General features: G+C 41.5%; 2 protein-coding genes across 4 annotated transcripts in view; both read right to left on the reverse strand.

Moving 5' to 3' along the window:
- The window catches only part of LOC144003496 (tudor domain-containing protein 5-like), a 148,044-nt gene extending 131,402 nt beyond the window's left edge, over window positions 1-16,642 (reverse strand). Inside the window, exons 1-4 of one of the 2 annotated variants that reach the window (XM_077499821.1) lie at window positions 16,606-16,642; window positions 16,467-16,526; window positions 15,784-15,846; window positions 14,542-14,614 (exon numbers count right to left, since the gene is read on the reverse strand). The gene's annotated coding sequence lies outside the window, so the exon portion shown is untranslated. Of the gene's footprint in view, window positions 1-14,541; window positions 14,615-15,783; window positions 15,847-16,466; window positions 16,585-16,605 lie in introns of those variants that run through there. The other variant, XM_077499820.1, reaches the window with a different exon arrangement.
- A 1,378-nt stretch (window positions 16,643-18,020) lies between these two features.
- efnb3b (ephrin-B3b) overlaps window positions 18,021-24,242 on the reverse strand; it is an 82,212-nt gene continuing 75,990 nt past the window's right edge. For both annotated transcript variants that reach the window (XM_077500587.1, XM_077500586.1), the window contains one exon: window positions 18,021-21,169. In XM_077500587.1, coding sequence (XP_077356713.1) covers window positions 20,736-21,169 — 434 coding nt within the window. In that variant the 3' untranslated portion in view covers window positions 18,021-20,735. The remainder of the gene's footprint in view (window positions 21,170-24,242) is intronic.

The following is a 24,242-nucleotide window of genomic DNA, read 5'->3' on the forward strand; positions in this document are numbered from 1 at the left end:
AATCCATTCATTTGTGATGAAATCTCTCCCGGTTGTGTTCTCAAAAATAACACCAAGAGGCTTGCTTTGTCGAACTTGGCTTGCGCTGAGCCACCAATCAGAGATCATAAAAATGCTGACAGCATTGTGAGGACGAATATAAAATTGGACTGAACCATTCCATTGCTAATATAGTTGAAATTGCATTGGCCAGCACAACTGATTCGGAAGTCAATGGTCAGATTTTATTGACATGTCAACACAAAAGTTCAAATCTGATTGGACAAAAACATACATTAAAGCCATAGCTGCTGGTGTGTGCGAGTCTTCGGAAATAAATTTTATGTATGTCATTATTGTGTTGCTATGAACAGAGAGTTGTTTTTTTCCAGGTCCATACTGTGCCCCTCTTTACAGAGCACAGTTTGGGCCTTGCTTTTTCCCCTCCCTTCTTCCTCATGTTCCTCTTCCTGATTTATTTATTTATTTTTTTGTAACGATAATGGCAATATCGGGATATTGCGATATTAAAACTGCCACAATATATCATCGTCGTCATGTCACAATATTAAAAGCAGCACATCTGTAAAAAAAAAAAAAAAAAAAAAGTCTGGTTGAATTCTATTTGTGCGGTTCTAGCAGCATCTAGTGGCTAGTTTTTAGTGCAATTTAATTTTCACAATCCATGTTTTGGCCCTTCTATGTTTAAAATCCATGCTAACGGTCAGCTGAAGGGGAACGTAATACGCTTGTGAACCGAGATAATATGTGAAGGAACTCTGTGTGCTTGCATTCGCAAGTAAGTGCCTCAATATATATAAAATTATATTTATATATATTTTTATATAAAATATTTCTAACATTTTTAGATTTTTCATTGCTGTAATGTACAAAAGCACAATATTGTTTTTATAGTGTGAGCTAATTTTTATTTTTTTTTACAATATTTTGACCTTTTTTGTACCGCCAAACTCCTCACAATATCGTGACAATTATCGAATTGTGATCTTCATATTGTGATTATATCGTATCGTGATGATTGGATATCGTTACATCCCTAGTAGTAGTAGCAGTACGTGTAGTACTTGTACAACTGTCGTAGGAATCCAAGAAGTAGTCCTTCTACAAGCTGCAATCCATTGTCCACAGGCTCCCACGCCAACGCTATCCCAAGCATGCACCACATCAACCCAGACAGTCCATCAGTAAGTCAATTATGCCAGCCTGAGTTGGCGTGGGCGGACATGAAGCCCGGCGACGTGACCTGCCGCTGCACCTCGTTAGAGAGGTTAACTGGCACGTGGCGGTCACCGACGGTTGCGTGGGACGGCGGAGAGGAGGGGCGGGGCCACGTGGTGAGTGACAGCAGTGTGGGAGGCGGGCGTTACGTGGCGAGGGGGTCCTCCCGTAGGTGGACAGACGACACGTGCTTGGACAAAATGACATTTAAAAGTGATTAAAAAAACATTTTTGTAAATGTTCAAATTGTAAAAATACAGAGCTAATGACTACTGAATGTTCCTAGTGGCTAGTTGCGCTCTTAATCGAGTTGAGGAGGCGGCGGGTGGTTGCATGACGACGGCTCTAATTAGCGGAGGTCGTCGGAACATTTCCGGATGATAAAACGCTGGCGGCCCCCTCCGCGTGGGACGTCAAAGTGCCCTTGAGCACAGCGGTTAACCTAATATTCGGACAGTGGGAGGTGGCGCTCACAGTGGGTGGTGTACATCATCCAGTGGCTGTATGTGCATGCGTGCGTGTGACCTCTGAGCCAATTAGTTTGTCAATGTAAATGTTTAAAAGGATTAGCTATTGACTGCTGGATGATTGACATGAGTCCACCTGCTAATGTTTACAGGGTGGATAATAAAGAACAGGAAGTTAGAGCTCATCATCTCGCATACCAGATGGACCATACAAGCTGAAAATATCTCATTTAGCCCCCCCCTCCTCCTCCTCCAAACTAGCCGCCGTCCTACATCGACTGAGCCAGACTGGACCTGTCCCTGCTTTTTATGATTGACGGCTTGGCCTAAATGAGCTGTGCCGCAGTTTGGTGCATTAGCGTTTGTGCGCCAGACAGTGTGTGTCTTTGTGTGTGTGTGTTGGGGGTTGGGGGTGGGGTGCTGTCGAAGGGGCCACCAAAGTCATTTATTGATCTGCAGGGCCCCTTCAGGCTACTAATCAAATGAGGCCGATGCTAAGGGGACACAAGAGGCAGTTGGAAGTTCTTCAACTTTCCAACAGGAGCGCACACACGCACACACAGTGGGCCAATCTGTTGTCCGAGTGCATGTGCGTGTGTGTCCAGGCCATCCATCAGCCCGTACCGACTTGATGGCCCGGCTCCACTGTGTTCAGCCGCACAGATGGACCCCTCCCTTTCCACCCGGAGCCCAGAAGGAGAGGCCCTCAGTGGGCCAGGGCTCCTCGAAAGGATGGTTGTCTGGAAGGAAAGTGATCGATGCTTGAAATATACACTCAACAGGGCCTCCTTAATACTTCTTTGACTGCATTAGACTGCAGTGCAGGTGTCCCTAATGAAGTGGCCGTGAATTAGTTTGTTGGAGTTTGAGGATCGATGGCCGTATGTATGAACAGTGGGTGTAGTGGTCCCTCGAGTAGTGTGTATGTAATTTTTTTTTTTTTTTTTTTTTTTTTTTTTTTTTTTGAGTAGTCCAGACAAACATCCTGTTTTATAAACGGTGATTTAGGAAAAATCAGTCATTTGTACTTTTGTGCAAAAGTTATCATGACTTAAGAGCAGTTTGTAAATTTTAAATTACTGGTAACACAAGCAGCCTGAATTTAAAATGCGTTTAATTTATCGTAAGACAAACATACAAAACTAGACTAAATGCAATTTCTGGAGAAATTGCGTGGGAATGCTGAAAGGTGAATGCTAATAGCTGAATGCTAAGATTTGAATTAATGTGGAATACGTATGAAGAAAATTGAGAGATAAATTATGAAATTCTAACCTCCTGGTTACTGGACAATACACTTTACTAACTGTGCCACCGAGTAGTCTCAGACATCTGGTAATGATGATAAGTTATATGTATGGAAGTGGGCATGGAAAGTGATACTTGAAAAAGTTTAATGCCTGTCCCATGGAAAATTAATGGGGAAAAGTTGATATTAAATGTTAAATTGTGCAAATACTGTAAGTAATGTGGAATGAGACGATATTTTTTCCCCGGGGGCCGTGAATTTTTGAAGCTAGTTGAAATTTGAACTATTTAAATTGGAAGTATTATGTGGGAGTTGTTACGTGGCAAAAAAGGTGTGGAGAATAAAAATCACAAAGATATGTGGGCATGCTTCAGCATTCCCACAATAAAGAATGTCGTAAAACAATATGTAGTGAATAATGAACAAAAATAATGAAAAACTGTCAAGTTTTACACCATCTAAAACATTTAAAAATACACAAACATAAGAATGATAAAACAAGGATGAGGAAAGAGTAAATATGGGATAATTTATGCGTATTATTCTAACAAAAACAGTCACTATTAGTCCTCAATATTGTTTGAGGCCGAATTTTAAAGTGTTTGTCCCCATTCTTGTGTTTTAACTACCGGCCTAGCTACTGTAACTATAAGTAGCTACTATGCACGCCCCGGAGATCGAACCGCAACCGTTAGCAAGTCTCCGGTGTATAGGCACAAAGTGCTTCTGTTGAGCTAAAACTCAGGATTGGTTTCCTCTGCATGACCTGCCCAACCTCATGCCAAAAGATAGCCAATCCAATCCACGAAGGCAGGGGATAACAGCCAATTAGATGCACTGGAAGGTGGGCTTCACCTGCCTTGGGTAAAGAATAGAATATTACTGAATGGTTCCCATCTGGAGAGATTAAGAAGTGGATATAAACAATGCTGACTGAAAAAGAAGTGGCTATACGCCACATACCCGTGTATAACCTGGACTGCACCACTGGGTGTAAACTAAAAGTAGCGAAGCAATGATGATGATTGCACAAAAAAATAAAAAATAAAAACCAAACATTAAAATTAAGACTGCAACACATCCAAAAAGGATCAAATTTATCTGCTGTTGCTTCCGTCTCATCCCGATTCTCCAAACTCTGAGATGGAGAATACAGATTTGCAATCATTTCCAAAAATGATGGCAAATTGCAACCATTTACAAAAAAAAAAAAAAAAAAGGCGAAAAAAAGAGCTACCCGCCTGGCCAACAATGACGCACAATTACCGCTCACACGTCTTAATCAATGATTATACAGCCACAGCGAATAGACTGCTGATTCCATATGTCCGCTGAAGAATAGGCAATCACCGACTAATCAGAACTTGATGGAAGCCACACAGTAGAGGGCAGCTGTAATCACATTATATATTATTGATCAGCTCAAGTGAGCACTGAAAGCTTTGATAGCTCCACTGGGAGCCAGCATGCACTCACAATGGACAAGGTCACAGACCACCACTGACACATTATGAAAACTTCATCGCCCAAGTCCTCGCCATGTGTGGGACGTAGCCAGACAGTATCTGCGCTGCGAGAGATATTGACGTCTTAATACAAAAAAACAAAACAAACATTATTACCCTGATCGTTATAATTATCTCCAGCCCAGAGGCTCAAACTGAATTATTCACATAGTGCTTAATTAAATCGGTAGTCTTCGTCTTTCTGTGTGCGTGCGTGTGAACGCTGCCCATTGTCTTTTGAACAGCCTTCAATATTTAATACATCATCGAGAAAGGGCTTGGAAAGAACACAAGGACAACTCTTCAAGAAAAAGTGCCGGATGCCAAACGCACAACTGTCACAGTTGGGAAGGTGAGGGTGATTACGGTTACAGTTTCAACATTGTGGTGAGGCAGGGGGTTTGTTTGTGTATGTTTGCTGTCTATATAAATACCTGAGGCGATGACTGTTAACGTGTCTTAACCGCTACCTGTGTGCACCCAAAACTGTATTTTGAAGCGTTGGCCCATATTTAAAAAACGAAAACAGTGAAAAACAAGGGTTTTGTTTGTTTGTTTGTTTGGGTTGATCAGCAGTGTAAAGGAAGTTTTATTTTGAAAATGAAGTGTGTCTCCTTGAAGTGGATGACTCAACCTAGCATTCAGCACTAGCAAACTTCTAATTGTGCATGCTAAAAAAATTGGGGATTTCATAAACAATGTAAATGGCAAAAAGTTTTATGTTAATTTATTAATAAAGAAGTTCATTTAATTCAAGTCAATTTGAAATTATAAGTTCATGCTATATAGTAAATTAAAATGTATAATTTTATTTATTTATAATAATAAAATTTGTAAATTACACTTATTGGGCTAAATCTTTTTTTGTCCATATCGCGCAGCTTTATGGTGCATGTAACCATGGAAACGGACTCCCAAATCATGCATAAGTGGTCATTTTAAAGTCCCGTTAAAGTGACAATAACTGGCGGACTTTTACAATTGTTTTCTACATCGCACTCCCACCTTGTCTCTTTGACGTGCATGCACTCACAGCCGACAACGAGGCGCTCTAAAGCGGCCACGCCAGCCCAAATCCCTCTCCACATGCTGGCCGTCAACTCTAATTTAACCCGCCCCCCCCCCCCCGCCCTCACCTTCATCAAACGTCTGCCTTTCTCTGCACGACGTGCACGTACTCATGGCTAACAACGAGGCACTCTAAAGCAAAGTGAAGATGCACTTTTGGGGTGTAGGCAAACCTATCTTGCTTGCACTTGTGTCAGATAAGAGCTACAGAGAGAAGAGAGGCTGATTCTGCACTTCAGAATAAAACCTTTGTTTCCGCAAGTGAAAAGTACATCGGTCTCAGTGTTTTCAAATGTTGTCAGCAATTATCTTCAAACATCAATTTCTAAAAAAAAAATTCTGAATTCACTTTTAGCATAATTGTGCTACTCACCTCCTGTTAGTGAGACAGTTAACAACATTTCTGCTTATTTCTAGCATCTTTTATGCACAAGGGCACACAATGCCCAGGTGGTGCCAAGCACCCTGGAGGCGGGCCCGAACTGGCACAGCGCTTGAAACGGAAACCCTCTCTCCCCACCACAACGTATATAAAACGTACCCAACACTTGCAAAAGCTTGAAAGCGCACATGCGCTAGCTGCACACACACAGAGCAACGGCCCGCAATTAGCGGCGCTCTCATAGCTGGAGGCCAAGAGGAAATGAGACGTGTTGTAGAAGGATTAGGGCTGCAGGAAATATAACGTGCAACGTACTTAGGGCGTGGTAACTCCACTGCATACTGAGCGATTGCATGCACTTCACTCCCGTCCGTCTAATTGTGCTGCCCAAGTCACGGCTAATCGACTTGAGATTCTGACGAATGAATGGAAACGTGTTTCTAATGGAAAATAAGAACCTGCTTACAATTGGAAATGCTTGACGAGGGTTGGTTTCAAAAACTGGAGGACGTGACACGCCGCGCCTGCTCAACGCATTTATGGGCGCTATTTTAATTTAGGGCCTTTGTCGAGTACATCAACTTCCATCAGTCTTCTCTGCGCAGGCTACTTAAAGCCAGTGCTGAAATATGCTAATGGAAATACAACTCATCTGTCAGATGAACCTGCTTTGCATGTACTTACACGCACCAGCCAGAGCCTTTTAAGACACAATAAAAAAGCGTGCACACTTTATCAGGAGCACCTGCACAAAATCTAATGGCATCCAAAACTAGAGCTGTGTCACTAAAATAAAAAAGTCAATGTTTATTATTGTGCTTGCAAATTCTAATACGGTTATCTTTTTTAGTGATGAAACCGGCACCCACCATAATAATAATAATAATAATAATAAAACAACTTTACAGACATTTAGTTAGTCGGTCCTGAAAATACTGGCTTCCGCTCCAGGCTGTTTTTTTTTGGCTGTAATGAAGAAATAATCTGGACGACATCTTAATTGTATTAAAGTTTGGACTTCATTTCCTCTTGGCTCTCATTCATTTGTTCCTTTTTAAAACTATTTAATTTATTCTGATGTGGCTCGGGCGCAATCAGATTCAGTCAAGCAGCGTGGCCCAAGTATGGAATTAAGGGAATATGTAAATGTAAACAGGATCTGGCCCGTAGGTGATAGTCGTCTCTTTTGTACGTACACGTTAGACATACATAACATTTGCATAAAAGATGATTAGAGAATTAAGCGCCTTTATTGTCGTTTCTTCCCTTTTTTTTTTTTTAAACCATCCTTCCCCGTCAAAGCGGCTCCTTGTCAAACATTTTCCGCGGTTATATGGCGGGCATTAAACGAAGTATTAATCTGCGAGAAATATAGCCGCACGGTAAAATGATGAAACAAGAGTGTGCAGAGAGTAAAATTTTATGGCAAGATTTTACAGGCTGATTTTTCAGACAGCTGTGGTCAGAGAGGAAGTGCTGCCATATTGGCAGTCAACGCCAATATGTGAATAAACAAAAGTGAGTATAAGAGAAGCCACTAATTTTACTCAATAAAGTCGAGAAGTAGCAAGTTTGTTAGCTCTGATGAAGTGTTCTTCCAACCAAAACCTCAAAATTTGAAGACATCCCCGAGAGGGCACAGTCAAATTGTTTGATTTGACATGGAATGACCTCCCTGAAGTCCACAGGAGCGTCCGAGTCGCCAGATGCACACTTTTTTTACACTCATACATTACACTCGAACCGAGCGCCGCTCTCCCCGCCGGCGCCCCTGATGTCTTTGTTCCCCCTTCTGTCCCTCATCTGTTCCACATTCAGGACAGTAGTCAGCCTGCTTCCATGACTATTGGCTTTATTTGCCGTAGCGAGGCCTGAGAGGACGCCGGGTTGAAAAGGAGGCAGTGGAAAGACAAGCCCGGGGCTGAAAGGCATACATGTTGTTCACTGTCTAAGTGTGTGTGTGCGCGTGCGTGCACAAACTACACTAAAACTTAACCCCAAAAAGCACATGTGCGCCAGGTCCTGACTCAAAATGTACCGTGAAGAAGCATTCTTCTTCTCTTCTTCTAGTCTAACTTTTGATGCACCAGCTCCCCATTCAACACTGAGAGACCCCCTCCACCTCCTCAACCCCTCCCTCTGAGTTTCTCTGTGGCAGATGGGCCCTGTGTATGACAGCAGGGTCATTGGGTCACATCCACATGGGGTAGGGGGCTCTGCTTTTGTGTATCAATGAGAGAGAGAGAGATTGAGTGCGTGTGTAATTTGACCTTTAGCAAGCATGCGTGTGCGTGAGCACATGTACGCCTGTGCACGTGTTCTCCCTATGCCATTGCATTAATGTCAGTAACAGAAGTATGCATATCTCTTTTTCTACACACCCTTGTTGAGTCTGCAGACGCATCAGAACACGCGTGACTGTGGATGTGTAGCAGTCACGCATGTTTGTCGGCATATGTGTCTTCGTGTGCCTAAGCCTGGGGCCATGCTCATCAGCAGCAACTACAAATTTGCATAATGAAATTCCCTCTACCGTGCCCGCACCGACGACAACATAAAACAAGAAGCTCGACACGGCCTACGAACAATGGTGCTCTCTTTTGAGAAGCCATCTTTGACTTCTATACAACCTGTTGACTGACATCATGCTTCCTACTCTGATGGAACCGCTAGTAAACAAATCCTTCCACGTCTTCTCTATGGGGAGAAATTGAGAAAACGGGGGAAATGGTGTACGTGCGTGCGCAACGCGGCGCTATCAGCGGATCTGACAGGCAAGATGATGAAGGCGAGCGGAGGGACCTTCAACATGTGCGGCTAGACAGGAAATAACCCGTCACCACATCATCCCTCCTCTGCTTGAACGTAATGCAATGTGCTGCATGCACCGGTGAGGGAGGGGGGGTGGCGCGAGAATGGGCGGGGCAAGATGGAGGAAAGAGTCGAGGAACAGTTGATTTTATTTTGTATTTTTCTTGCAATAGGACCCTTGCAGCTATTGTGTGCATTGTTGATGAAACCTAAAGAGAGAAGGATTGAAACAGAGCACAGCAAACACTGTTGCTCGTACACTGCTTCCTGATTTTCAGTGTGGCATAAGACACGTGCAGTGTTAAGTTTAGATGTAAATAAATGTTGATATTCTTCCTCCGTTTTCATTTTTCTTAGCAAGACAGTGTCCAATCACTGGCGAGCTATTTTTGCATTAATTGAAAGCAATTAACCTCAAAGACGCTGCTGTTTTGTATTTTTTACGTACAATGCAAGGCACCCGTGTCTCCTCTGTTCCCACTTCTCCTAAGCAACTCCAAACAGGCTGTACAGCCTTGCACAAGAAACGCGTCATTAACTGCCTAATTAAAGTTAACGTTAGCAATATCGATTGACGCCTGCGTATCGATACGTGTATTATAATGAGGCCCGCAACGATATATTGCCGTATTGATTTTTTGAGCACACTCCTATCTAACACAGTGCCGGTACACACAAACACCTGCACACAACCTAATGAGGGCTATGTGAATGTAAAGCCTAAATGATGTCACTGGTACAGTGTGTAAAGACACGGGCCCCCTTTTGGTATGCTGAGCATACACACATGCACACGCACACACAATTAGTGTGTTTTGTGTTGGTCTCCTTTGGCAACGGAAGTTGTGCGTATTTGTGCGCCTTGCTAGACAAAACAAACGGCCTCCTGCGTGCCTCTTTCACCTCCTTTTTCCTCCGCCTCATCTTTTCCCCTTCCTGCTTGTTCCTTTTTTTTTTTCTTCTTTTTTTATAAAAAAAAAAAAAAAGCAAAAAACGTGCCCTCTCCTTGCCCAGTTCGCTCACTAACACGGCTCAGTGCCTCTCTGGACACACAAACCATTCTCCATGCTCATTGTTGCGCCCTGACAGCTTTTGTACTCACTCCCCACCCTCCACCATCCCTCCTTTCTCCTTCCTCAGCCGCCATCTCTCAAAATTTCACTAACTCGCCCCCCAACCTCTACTCCGCACACACTCACAATGCACACGCACATTCCACAGGCCCAGAGGTCAAAGGGTGCAGCTGCCTCAATAAAGGGATCGAGAAGGGTGGGTGGAGGGGTGGTCTTATTCACTTTCCTCTCTTTCTGCCGAGGCGTCACTTTTAGGGGGCGCTCACTAGTGAAGACTTTCGGGGTGGGGGTGTCTACCGGCTCGCGTTTTGCTTTCTTCTCACACACTGGTTAGCATGTTTGATGACCAACATGTCAAGACAAGCGATCGGCTCATTTTTTGGCGCTTTTATTAAAGCCGGGCGCATGCGTGCGGGTATCATTTGTCATGCAGATGAATAAATTGCTTTTCTTTTTTCCGAGCATATCACAGCGGCACACGGACAGCTTTGTTGGGCCAGCTTCGTCATGCACTGTTGAAGAAGCTGCCTTGCAAACAGTACTAACTGACAGCGTTTGGAATATGCAAGTCACTGATATGCATGTCCATAGCGGAGGAACCATTTTGAAAAATAATCTAATCTGATTTTTTTTTTCCTGTCTCAATATTGTGATTTGTTTGCAATAAATGTATCTGTATTATAATAACAAATACCAGATGTATTAAAAAAAAATGTTATGGTTTCTTTTATAGATGACATTAAAATAAAGGCAAATGAACCATGAATGAATGTGAAAGAGGGATTTAGAAAATTATTTCAACTTTCAACAGTACAGCAGTTATAGAGGTCGTTTTTCACGCAAGGTAAAGAATACAGTATATCCCTGTGAATATTGTTGTATGGTCTATATACCTCAGGGATAGCCCACAATTTTTCATCAATGCTATTCGGGGCGCCGCAAAGGCCCATGCACCTCCTTACCAGATGTATGACAAAAATGACATTTTATATATCCTCCTGACTAACAGGGAAAAAAAATATTGTCCAATCATGTTTATTGCTCAATCTTTGTGAATACTGGAATACTGCAAAAGAAAGTTTTGGGGGGGGGGGGGGGGGGGGGGGGAAAGCTCAAATACAGTTAAAATAATTCAAACAATACTTTGTGTTCTTAAGAGTCTTATAGAACACGTGCTAACAACATTTTAAGCCTACATTTGTTCAATAAAAAGTGTTATGCACTTATTATTCCTCTTCCCTAAAAAGTGCTTGCACTGAGGGAAGGCCCACCCCTACACATTTAGTATCATTGGAAAGCTCTGAATGTCCTCTATAGAGCACAGAATGAGTTAATTCAATAATATGCACTGGGCGGGATATATTCAGGGTTAAAAAGGTCCACTACAGAGGACAAATTTGAATTGCTGGTTGTCAGGAGGATATGGAAAAATACATGCGCTTAATGTATTTCATTTTTCATAACACCTTTCACAATTCATGTATTAAAGATCCACTCTCTGAATGCAGCAAGGAGTTTGAAGAAAACAACAAAATAACCTCATGCTGTGATTATATTATTTTTTTTATTTATCCATTTATTTATTTATTTATTCTGCGATTTGCCATTAAAGTTAGCAGGTCCACCCAGGTCATTCAGTGTTATTCAGGTACGTAAGCAACATTAGCATCTGTTGATTCATTTATTATATTCAACAGTGTATTATCTATATAAACCTTTAGCAGCACAAACGAACAAAACGTTCTATTTCCCCCACATTTTGCGTGTGGTAGGAGGCTATAGCTTCACGCAGGATTGCAGCCACCGTGTACAAAGTGCTCGATCACGACTTTCGCGACCAACGTATTCAGCTACACAAGCGATATCTAACATAATGAGGAAGATCCCAATCCCAATTCTCGTTGTGGCACCTGATCCACAACAGCTGTCTATCATTGTTAAAATGTGGCGTTTGCCGTTCACTCGAAGTAGCAAATCTATTTATTTTTTTTATACAGTACTGCCAAAATGGCGGCGCTAATGCCCATTTTGGGATGTGTGACGTCAACGTCCAGATCTCTTTTGGGCAGTATAAGATTGAGTGTACATGAAACTAAGACACGTCTGCCATCTAGTGGTGAATGGTGATATTACAACAAACTAAGTTGACCGCTGTATACTTGCAGTTTGGCAGCCACCACAGATCCAGACCTTTTTTTTTTTTTTTTTATATATATATATTCTTCATGTTTATGGTATTTTCTGTTAGTTTTTTCCCCCCCAGTGGAAAAAATCCACTCTGTTTTAGCCCCAATTTCCATTGAACATATATTGAATGTTTATCCCTGTTTTTTGAGGAATTGTTTACGTTTGTTAAAAAATAATGATAATAATAAAAATAATAAAAATAATTAAAAAAAAATAAATAATAATAATAATAATAATAATAATAATGAAAAAAATCAATTAAGGGGCCACTTGGCGTGTGGTCAGGTGAGCATGTGGCCCATATGAGTTGCCACTTACATTTTGTGACAGTTACTTATTGTGACCAGTGCTGGTTGCTGGAGATCATTCATGGAGTTTCTATCCAAATGTTTGGAAATTTTTAACCTAATTTAGTGAAAATGCGCAAAATGAACATGCAGCACATTTCCATTCTGTGTTATTTTGCGAATATTGAGAGGAGAAATGACTGCATCATGAGAACTCATCATATGAGAGCATCTCTCTACCGCAAGATATTTGGATACAAAAGATTCATGTTCTCTCCTTTTATTAAAATTACAGAAATATTTCAATATCTTGTACCCTCTATACAGATCTTACTTTATCGTCTGCTGCCATTTTTTGTGACGCCAATACGTATGTGTGATGTAATAGCCAGTCAAAATGTGCCACATGGTGTGCAGTCCTGTGATAGTTTGCATTTTCCTTTTAACGATACGCTGAAAAATTCACCCCCGCGAAGCGTAAAAACTTTTCTTTTTTTTTTTTTTGCAAATTTTAGGTCTTTAAATTCCTTCAGGTTTATTTTCACAATTCTTGAAAATTGGAATGCAAATAGGTGGATTAAAACCCACCTATTTATTGGCGAAAGATGTGAACGTGTCAGGCTCAAGGCACGAGCGAGTTGAATATTATTCAGATGTATGCACGGCCGTGACCTGGCTGGGCTAATCGTAGGCTGCCGCAGCCCGAGCGCTGTGAAATCCTTCTTGATGGATTGAAAAGTGGCAAACCCTCGGCCCTGCCAGCATTCAAAAGGGTGTGGCGCCGCCGCAGATCACACTTCCACTCCTGGGAGCGAAAATTCAATCAGATTCCTTTTGAACGGTATGCGCTTTGAACTTGTCGTTTCAAGGAAAGGGTCTCATGACACAATTTGATGGTGGGAATGTGCACAGGTGGGAACCCGCCGACCAACTTTGAAATCCACATGAAAAATAACTTCCCATGCAAGCTCTCATCTCGCGCCGCAATGTTGACGCATTACGGGCCTTCAATATGTGTGACCCGCATCAAATGGTGTGATGAAAAAGACTTCTGTCTCTTGCACAATCCTCTTATTGTTCATTAGTTTGGCCTCAAAACAGTTCCAAGCACATTTCTATCCAATCGTGTTGTTTTGCTTTTCTTCCCCTGTGAATCCAGAGCCGTAAAGGCACATTAGCAATCTGCAAGGGCGTCTGATGATGCGATCTGCATATTTTTGGCGCTCAGCTATGCACTATTAGCAAAGACACGGCACCGCAAATACACAAACGAGAACGAGGAGAAGTAGGAGAAGACGACAGCACCGCTCATCCGCGACGCATCTTCATCATCTGCGATCAGAATGGCTAACGCTTGCTTCAGCAGCTTAAGGAAATATTGCTTTTGTTTTGCTAGGTAGCGAGCTGTGCTGGACTAGAATTGCTCAACATGGAATTGCAAATCATGCAGTTGGGATGCTGACTCCCATCCCTCAACTCAACCCAAATTTATTTATACACCACTTTAAAATGACCACAGCTATTTACTTAAGATGGAACCCAGGGGCAGCAGACACAATGAAAAAAGCAGATGCCCCAGAATTTAACCCTGTGGAACACCATACGTTCCGTTGTAGATGGGAATTCATATTGCACATATTCATCTGACCACTTTCTTTTTTTGCTCAATATAGTTAGTATGAAGGGATTCTAATAATAAAGTGATCATGTACAGCCAATGATGGCGAAGTGGGACCATCTGTTGGGTGTGTATCTTGACCTCCACCAAACACCAGACTGCCTCACCGAATCCAGGTTAAAAACCACAGATATAAATTATATATAGGTTCTAGATATAAATATACACATATACGTTAAAGCAAACAAAAACAAAAAATCTGATAGCTGAATTTAAAAAAAAAAAAAAAAAAAAAAAAAAAAAGATAAATGACTTTTAGTCCATTAATGCTTCCAACAAAAATCTGAATTACAGGCAGAACTTTTAACTGCCTTGCGTTGACGTTAACTATAACTTTATAGTGAGGATTTTTTTTTTCCAAATACAAAAACATGCAAAAAAGCATGAACTGATGAATCAACAAAGCATTTACAGTATGCACGATGTCCTTCAACATGAAATATCTTTCACTTAATTATTTTCTTGGCCATGAAGTGATGACTTCAAAATAAAATAACAGAACTGCATTTTCAATACATGATATATAAAAACTAAAAAAGGAGACAACATTTTTTGTTTCAGTTTAAAAAAAAAAAAAAGTTTGTGTATCTTAAGTCACACAAACCCTGAAACTTACCCGGTCATTCGTTTGTGTCATCGACTGTTCTCTCTCTCCACTTGTTGCTGATGGTGAGAAGCAGAAAGGTTTCCTGTAAAGAAAAAAAAATAAATAATGCTCAGGAGCTTCAAACGGTAATCGCCATTGTTCATGAAAGATGGATTAAAAACTAGTGGACAAAAAGTGCAACAACATCATTTTGAGTGACTCAAACGCTGAACAGCATTAATTGTTTCATGTGAAAGTGAAAATGTTTGTAGCATCTAATTTACAAAACTCTCACCAATAATACAACAGCACTGCTTAAAATGAATTAAACTCCCTTTTCCTGACCGGTGAGTATTGCTGACTAAGTCTCTAACGTGAAACTCTTCCCGGAGTCAGAAGACTTCGTCAGTGGCTTTCAATTTTGCAACAATGGCCCATTGTCTTAATGTGTACGAACGAGGACAGTGCCAACAAAAGTACTTTAATAAGATGACGCAATGTTTCCGGCAAGACTTCCGACACTCCAAGCTCATCCTTGACCTTTCGGCATCGCCATGGCAACCGTATCATTTTTGGACTAAGATGCTGCTCTGTACGTTTCATGCCAGCAGCTAAAACTATTCTAATTTCGGAATTGTGGGTGGGGTAGGTAATCTCTCCATTGATTTCATTAAAAAAATGCTTCATTTTGCGTCGCTTGCCTTCCTCTGAGGAGCATCTAGGAACTCGGCCATGGCGCCTGATGACACACACAAAGCGCGCAGGTGTGTATACGTCGCCATCACGATGGAGCGGCATTAATATTCATGCGCGTGTGCAGCTAGCAGAACAGATTAGAAGCCGTAATGATGAGCATGTAATGATAAGGCGACCACAGCAGTCTAAACAGGACCTCCTTAAAAGGCCCAACGCAAAGAAGCAAGCGAGGACTCATTATGGTTTAACAGCCATTAGATTAGCATTAGTTCCTCTTTGAGGGGAATATTGCAGCATTGTATTAGCAGCAGCGGCGGCGAACCACTCAAGGAACGCTATTAGCATTGATTTGGTGCTACAGTCAAGCTTATTGCCACTCTTTTGTTTTTCTTCCACGTCTGATTACGACAAAGTGTCGCTAAGTTAGAAGCAGTGGGATGAACAAACTTTTTACTCTAAAAATGGATAGCGGGCCATAAAATGGCCCCAGGGTTGGGGTTTGCACACCCCTGTCATAGACACTTCAATATTCTTTGTACTCAACGGGTGCGTGAGAGCTCAAACGTAAGTGCCTACCTTTGTGTGATTTGTGGCATCACTCAGGCGAGAGTGACAGGCGAGATGATGAGGCCCAGTGAGCTGTGAAAAACAAAGTCAGCACACAGAAAACGTCAAACAACAGAGGAGTTGTTTAACCAAGCAGGTAAACAGAACAACATATTTACTGGATATTCAAGTGCATAATCTTCTCTAATAAGGATTTTTAGCGTTCTCGTTTTTCAATTCCAACAATTCCAACATGCATTTCGGATATTTCTGCAATGCAACGCCCCTTAATCGGTGAAAGCAAACTGCATATTGTCTTGCTTTTGCCTGTTACTAGCGCTTAGAAAATCTGGCCTAAATTGCAGCGATTCCGTGTCCAATGAGCAGACAGCTTGTTTTCACCAAGACCATCATTTTGCCTTCCGACATTTGTCAGAACCGAACCGCATGTTTTACTCTACTACACAAATTGGGAGTGAGCTATTAAAGCATTTTGGACCACTGAATGTTCTGCTTAGCTGGTAAATCTACATAATATTTCCTCTTTATGCCAGTATAACTGTAAACTGTACCTCTCTGTACTTTGACAAACCAATGTGCTAATTTCCCAGGTGTTTCCACTTCCAAAACCATTAATTAGCGCTCCTCTCAAATGCGCACTTTGCTGACCGTACTCAATGAAAAGGGTCAAATAACGAGCAAAAGCAACCAACCTCGTTTGATTTGATTGAAGCTTAGCGTGCCCAAACAACGTCGAGTCCAGTTCAAAATGTCTACAGATGAAATAAAATAGTTTGTGAGGAAAAACAATTGCATAATCATCAATTTAACTCAAAGTACTGTAGTATTTACCACAGGTGTCAGACTTCAACCTGTCTTGCATACTCCTGACCAATCAGGAGCGAAAGCAAAGTCACATGTTTAGCAGTGGTGCGTTCAAATAAATCGGATTTAAGAATTAAAACTCAAGCAAGGCCACTTTTTTGTTTTGTTTTGAAATAAGTTTAAAATGTATATATTTTCTTGCGGATGTCACAAGACAGTGTTACAGATAATAATTAGGATAAAAATATCTAAAACCATGATGGTGTGTGCATCACATCACAACATTCCACAAAAAATGGTGACATGTTGAGTTTATATATATATTTTTTTTACAAGAAAAAAAGCTGCATATTTTCGAGAAAGTCATTTGTGATTGTGTACTTTTAAGAGAATAAAGTTGATTATTTTTTAGAAAAATACATTTAAGATTGTCATTCTACAAAAATAAATTTCCATATTTAAAAAATAAGTTGTAATTTGATTAGTTACAATTATATATATATATATATATATATATATATATATATATATATATATATATATAATGCAATGACAAATAATACTTAAAGTTAGTATAAAATTATCCAAAAATATGGTGTGCGAGTAATGTCACAACACACTCCACAAAAATGGCTGACACTGACATGTTGGGATAAAAACATTTTGCCACAAAAATGCTCAACCAAAACTATGTTTTGTTCTGTTTTTGTTTTTTAACAAAACGCTATCATCTGCCACACACATTTCCCTGGGGCCTTTTCCAACCTCTGCCACAGAAGGCTTTTGTCTTTTTGGGGTCGTTGAACTTTCTCTTTTTTTTTTTTTTCTTTTTTTTTGCCTCTTGCAGTTGTTGTCATTGAACACCTGGTTGCTATAGTAACTGATCAGATGTTCAAATCCTTTTCCTTGCTTGTAATTGTCAAAGGGGGACTGATACCAGGACGTGTGCATCAATCGACAAATGGGAATGTTTGCTTATTGGTAGTCTGTGACCATGCGTGTATGCATGTGATGGCCGGTAATCAACTCGCACGCACACACGCCATCGATCAAAGTGGTCACCCTCGAGCCCACCCTGGTGGCAAATGAGGATACGCTGAAAGGGACGCCAATTGTTACCATAGTAATGGATAGAAGGGGGTAAAGGAGAAGGAAAGGGGGAGCCGGAGAATGAAATCAGGTCTGTCAATAGGTTGCCAGGCAACACTAACGAAGGCAGGTTTGATAAGTTGTTGATAACACTAGCTGGAGAGTTAGTTTGTGTGCGATGGCGATGCTATTCAGCGAGGCACTAAAAGGAACCCTGCTGTGAGCAGTTCCTAGTAGCGATAAGAGGAGAGTACTACTTGTAAAAGGCATGGCCAGTGGGCCTCTGATACACACGCCCACACACTAAACAAAAGACCCTCACACAAAAATAAATCACACATCACAAGCAAAAGTGGTGCTTAAACATTTGTTGTTTTTTATTCAACAGTTTTTTTCCCCCTCCAAAGCAGGAATGTACTCATGTTTTCCTCTCTTCAGAGATGCGTTGGGAGGTGCGTTGGGGGCGGGGGTTCACCGCGGGGGTCACCGTGATGAGGAGACAATGGGTGGGAGAGGAGATGACACACGCGCACACACGCACACCTCACATGCTGTGTCCCAATTACAACACGTCACATTTCAGGACACTATTAGCCGAAGGTGATGCCCCCCCCACACCCCTCTATCCCATGCTCGCCCCGCCCCCTCCAGGCATCACTCTGCTCTACCCAGAGGTCAAACACAAACGGTGAGACATTCAAATCCACGTGAAAACATGAAAAAAAACATGGCCGTCTGAGGGGGACGCTTGGTGGAAAGCAAAAGTGTCAGCGGAGTCTTTGTTATTTTGTGTTTACCCCCACCCCGTTGAGGTTGCAGCCATTTTTGTACATAACACAAGTCACGTTGCACAAGTCGTCAACGCGGCCTCGGAGGCCGTTTGCGCTACTCTCTCTGCGTGTTCAAAATCGACAAAAGACAGACCAGTGTACAGAAAAACAACAGAACACAACTTTGTAGTTGTACAAAAGATCCCCCCCCCCCACCCCCCGCCCTCTTCCCCCACTACCAAGTTTCATCTTTTAAACGTAATTTTAAACCGTCAAATATAGGCCAGAAGCAACCGGGTGACAAAAATCTTCAACATGGGCGCATTAAAGCACATCTTAATACAAAGTGAAGATGATGTTAGGTGCTCATACAAAATACAGTTAAGGAAGGATCACACAAAAAACGCTGGCGAGTGTGTAAGTATGTGTGCGTGTCTGTGTATGGATTTGTCTTTGCTTCATTGTGGGGCCCAAACACGCATGTTTTTATAGGTTTTACTACCAATGCGGGGACCGACTTGAAATTGTGGGGACATTTTGGTGGTCAGACCTCTTTTTGAGGGTCAAGACTTTGTTTTTGAGTTTAGGTTTGAACTGGGTTATGGTTGAGGTTAGGGTAAGGGATTACGTCAATGAAAAGTCCCCACGATGATACAAAGACAAACGTGTGTGTGTGTGTGCCACTGTCAACCAGTTTACACGAAAGCCACAAAATGCTTGCGCAAACACAAAACAATTTTCCGCGAAGCATGTGTGCGCACAACGGCGCCTCCGATGGTAGCATTGTGTCCTGCGTGTATGTGTCATCCCCGTTTACATATAAGCCACAAACATGTCTGAGCAACACAAAACGACTTCACTGCTAAGCACGTGAACAAATAGCTCCTCACTTGGTCATCATGTGTCTTGTGGTACACACTTGTTGAAAACTAATTGGCGGGGATGTGTGTTTCAATGCAATCAGCATAGCAGTCATTAACAGGCGCTTGTGTGTCATGTGCGTGCGTGTACACAAATAATGTAACACAACAAGAGGAGTACTTTTGAAATGTGTCACCTGTGATGTGATTTGGTGTGTGTGTGTTGCATGAGTTCAACTCCGTTTTGGTGCCGAGGCTGCTGCTCCTCATCACGTCCATCTGGCTCCTTCATCATCCGTCCTCCTTTTTTCTTTAGTGTGCAATATCATCACAGTCTTTCCATTTGCGCTGCTTTGTCCTCCCTCCCTCTCTCTTTTTGCCCTCAACCCCTTCCGTACCACATGAAAAAAAACAAAAACATTTGGAATAAAACAAAACAAAAGCGATCATAGATGGCTCTACCTCAACACTTCCACAAACGAGGTCTAAACTTCAACACTACAGCATCAAACAAGAAGCTATAAAAATATACAAACACCTTAGAGAGGGGGTGTTATAGGGTAATGGGTGGGGCAGATTGGCCAAAAAAAAAAAAAAGTGGGATTAAATGAATATAAAGGCAGATTGTACTACGGTAATTTGTGAAAAATAGAAAAAGGGCTAGCAACAGAGGTGTGGTTTTAGCTGGTAGAATAGAATAAAATCATAAAAAATAAAAGCAAAAACATCTATTTACTGGATATTTATATATATCATCTATAAGTGTTGATAGCCATAGAAAAATCTCACTTTATTGGATTTTTTTTGTGATATCCGCTCACTATTTTGTGTTTTGGTATTTTTAAGACAAGTCTAAAGAGCACAGTCACACCCATGTCTCACACACAAACACACACACACGCACACACGGTTTATTAAAATATACATGAGTCTGAGTGTCAGCGCGGCCCGACTGCTCAGAGACCGCCTCAGGCCCCGGGTCAGGCCACGTGACCCTCACCCCGGCCTTTCTGATTTGTTGAGTCCAACAGGCCTCTCCTCTTTTGCTCGGAGAATTCCTATAGGTGTCAGCGGAAAAGAGGGGGCTTGTCTCTGATTGGCTGATGGTGCTCTGAGGGGCGGGCTGCTGGGTTCTAGGCAGGTATGGCGACTGGGAGTTCCTCAGTGCTGTCTGGGCTTTTAGTGATTGATTTTTTTAATTTATTTTTTTAATATAGTCCTTTGAATCTGCTAAGGTCCAAAAGCCACATTCACACACTTCCAGGTGCATTCTGGGAATCTCCTCGAAGAGTGTTCTAAACCCTCACGCTCACTCCCAAGTGTGATGGTGGGGTTTGGTCATGGTTGGATTGTGGCGGGTGAGAGGGTGAGGGTGTGGGATTTCCTGGGGGCGGGGCTTGGAGCGATTCTGGGGTTCTACGGCCGGAGAGTCCAGTCCTCATACTTTGTAGTAGATGTTGGCCGGGCTCTGCGGCGGCATTTCTTGAACGATGTAGACGGGGTGTCCGTAGTCGCCGCTCACCTTCTCATAGTGCGGGCAGTAGGCGGAGTCCGAGGTCCTCAGAGGGATGATGATGTCGCTGGGCTCGGAGCCGTTGTTGTTGGAGCTGCCCATGCCGCCGGCGCCGCCGACGCCGCCTCGCTTGGGGCTGGTGAGCGACGACAGCGACAGCGGCGGGTGGTGGGTGTCCGAGTGTTTGGCGTGCCGCCGCCTGTAGCACACCACGCAGATGACGGCCGTGACCAGAAGCAGGAAAGCCGAGCCGCCGGCCGCGCCGGCGATCAGGGCGATGTTGGACGGCTGCAGCGGGCCGTTCTCCCCGCCGCCTTCCGCGCCGCCGAAGGTGTTGGATCTTGAATGGGTTGAGTTCCCTGCAAGAAAGAACATGATCAGAATCAAGATTTTTTATTATATTTATTTTGTCCAATCAGATTTCAGCATCTAGGGTTCACAAATTTCACTCCTCGAGCTCCGGAGTCCTGCAGGTTTTAGATGTTTCTGACTACCAACATACCTGATTTTAACTCTTTCACCACCAAAAACATTTAATGACGTATTCTAAAATCCTAATGAATGCCGCCATAAACATTAATTGCCGTTTATTACGTTGTTGTTTTTTCCTCAATGGGCAGTGCAACGTCTTGTGCAGCCTTGCCTTGTCATTGGCGATGTGAAATCAAAAACAGCCACTAACTATGGCCAGCAGATGGCAGCATTGTATCTATTCAATTGCCTGCCGGTGTATCAAATTACAATGAAACATGACAGATCTGATGCAATAGAAAGTTTTCAAGGATGACATGAATGATCAAAGCCTTTGTCACATTCAATCTAATTCATAGAGTGCCACTAAACAAAAAAATATCCAAGTCAAAATCACTGTTGTGCAAAAAATGTATCTTTTCACAAAAAGTTTGTTTCCTCTATTTATTTGTATTTTCGCTTATGTCACTCAAGTGTCCTATTTTCAAATGGTGATTACTAAAAAATGGAATAAGGTAGAAGTGTACTTTTTTCTCATTATATGGTATGCACCATGTTTATGTAGTCATAACGCACAATATTCTGTTTGCTTTGTAAGATAAGTGAAAATGTTTGAAATCAAAAGCACAATAGTGTGTTTATTTTTTAGTAAGAGCTTTTTTTTTTCAGTATAGTGTTTTTTTTTTTTTTTATATCGCCAACCTCCCCACACAATATCGTGATAATTATCGTTGTGCCTTTCATATCGTATCGTGATGTTTGGATATCGTTACAATCCTAGTGATCAGGCATGCTGATGAGCTGATTATAAGAATCAGGTGTGCTAGTGGGCAGAAACATCTAAAACCTGCAGGACTCCAGACGCTGGTTGTTGCCAGTGTTTTTGTTGAAACCAACCCATGTTCTACTGCTGATTACGAAAGAATGAAAAAAATCTAGAAACTAAAGCAACTTTTTTGGTGAAATAAGACAGTCTACGCTTTCTTTTTGTATAGGGCAACGGGAGAGAGGTAATACGGAGGGTTTTGAAAATGGCAGGCAGTGAATGAGCTCTTGTAACGGGGAACCAAAATAAGCGCTCCGGATTCTGCCACTTTTCAACACCCTGACATTGAAGTAGCAGAAAAGCCGCAGTGTATAATCAAGGTAACACACAGCCGAACAGCAGTGTTGACTTAGCGCTACCACCGGGCCATGTGACCAGAACCGCTCCACTATGGGCCTTGACCACACGCGCACGCACTCGGACGTCAATTCCCCGTCCATCAAGCTGCCCTTGCCTCCTTCCGAAGCAACGATCTCCTTAGGAGGCAGTAGGTGAGCGATAGTGCGCACCACGTGATTGGCCGAACGTTATTCTGGGCACGCATCCCACTTTTTCCTCTCCCACATCCTGGCCCAGTCTTGGCTTTATTGGAGCAGTAATGACCTACCTTCCCGTGCGCCCCGTTGCGCTGGACTGGGAGCGAGCAAAGCGCTAATGCTCGCCTCTGCCGGCTTTCTTCCTCTCTCCATTAACTGACATCCCTCATTCTCTATCTCCATTATGACTGTCACCTTTTGCAGGCTCTCTGCATTATAAACCCTCTTTCGTCACCTCAACACTATTTTTCTTTCTCTCGCTCTTTTTTTGTCCCATCACCACTCAATAAAAAAAAAAAAAAAAAAAAAAAGGAGACCGTGAGCTCTTTGTGTGTGGATCACAGGCGGGAAATAATGCCATCATTTCAAAGGTCAAGATGGGAACATAATCATAAGTAAGGCAGAACAATTAATCACATTCAAATTTACTTTGCCCTGTAGTAAAATTAAATTTTCAAATCGCAACGGATGCATGCATGCAAAAAAAAAAAAAAAAATAAAAAAAAAAAAAAAAATATATATATATATATATATATTAATTAATCACAAAACAATTATCGCATTAATCATGTATTAACGCAGATTAATCACGCTATTAATTTTAACCGCAGGTGATCCTTCAGTTGACAGTGGATGGTCACGTTAAAGGTAGCACAGGTTGTGTTTGAGCAATAAATAACTACATGCATTAAAGTAAATAATTTAATAAATGTTTGAGTCTGACATTCAGAATATTTGTTCATGTCAAAATATTAGGGTGATTCCCCCCCCCCCATTATAAATTATGCAAGTAATTAACTGAAAAGAGGAGGATGAGCGTGTGCAATGAATGTTGAAGACGTCCTCATAACATTAAATGTCGAAAAAAGGTGTTCTTTAAATTTAACGGCCAAAAAATGTTGATAAAAAAAGCCTTTTTAATTAAGCAATGAATCGTGATTATTTTTTTTATATTATATATATATATATATATATATATATATATATATATATATATATATATATATTATGGGTGTGAATTGCCTAGTACCTGACGATTCGATTCGTATCATGATTCACAGGTCACGATTCGATTCGATACCGATTAATCCCGATACGAATTTATAAGTCGATTGTTGCGATTTTTTTTCATTCAAATTTAGAAAATACTAATTAGTAAGCTTGTAGAGTGTAAGATTTATATGAAAATGTATTATTTATTTATCTGAAATTTCAGTCTTATAGAGGTTGTCATCTGTTTCATGTTTGAACAGCATTAAAATAAAATATTAAGGCTTAATGTTCCGTTCATATAACATTCTTCCATGCTCAAGGTGTGAATCCTTAAAAAAAAAAAAAATCAAAAAAAAAATCAAAAATAAATAAAAAAAAAAAAAATCGATTCTGCCGATTATTGAATCGATTCGAGAATCGCGCGATGTAGTATCGCGATATATCGCCGAATCGATTTTTTTTAACACCCCTAATATATATATATATATATATATATATATATATATATATATATATATATATATATATATATATATATATTATAGGGGTGTAAAAAAGAACCACAAAATTGTGACCCTTGTTGGAATTCCTTGTGTGTTGGCCAAT

The sequence above is a fragment of the Festucalex cinctus genome, chromosome 16, assembly GCF_051991245.1.
Source record: "Festucalex cinctus isolate MCC-2025b chromosome 16, RoL_Fcin_1.0, whole genome shotgun sequence".
Lineage (NCBI taxonomy): Eukaryota > Metazoa > Chordata > Actinopteri > Syngnathiformes > Syngnathidae > Festucalex > Festucalex cinctus.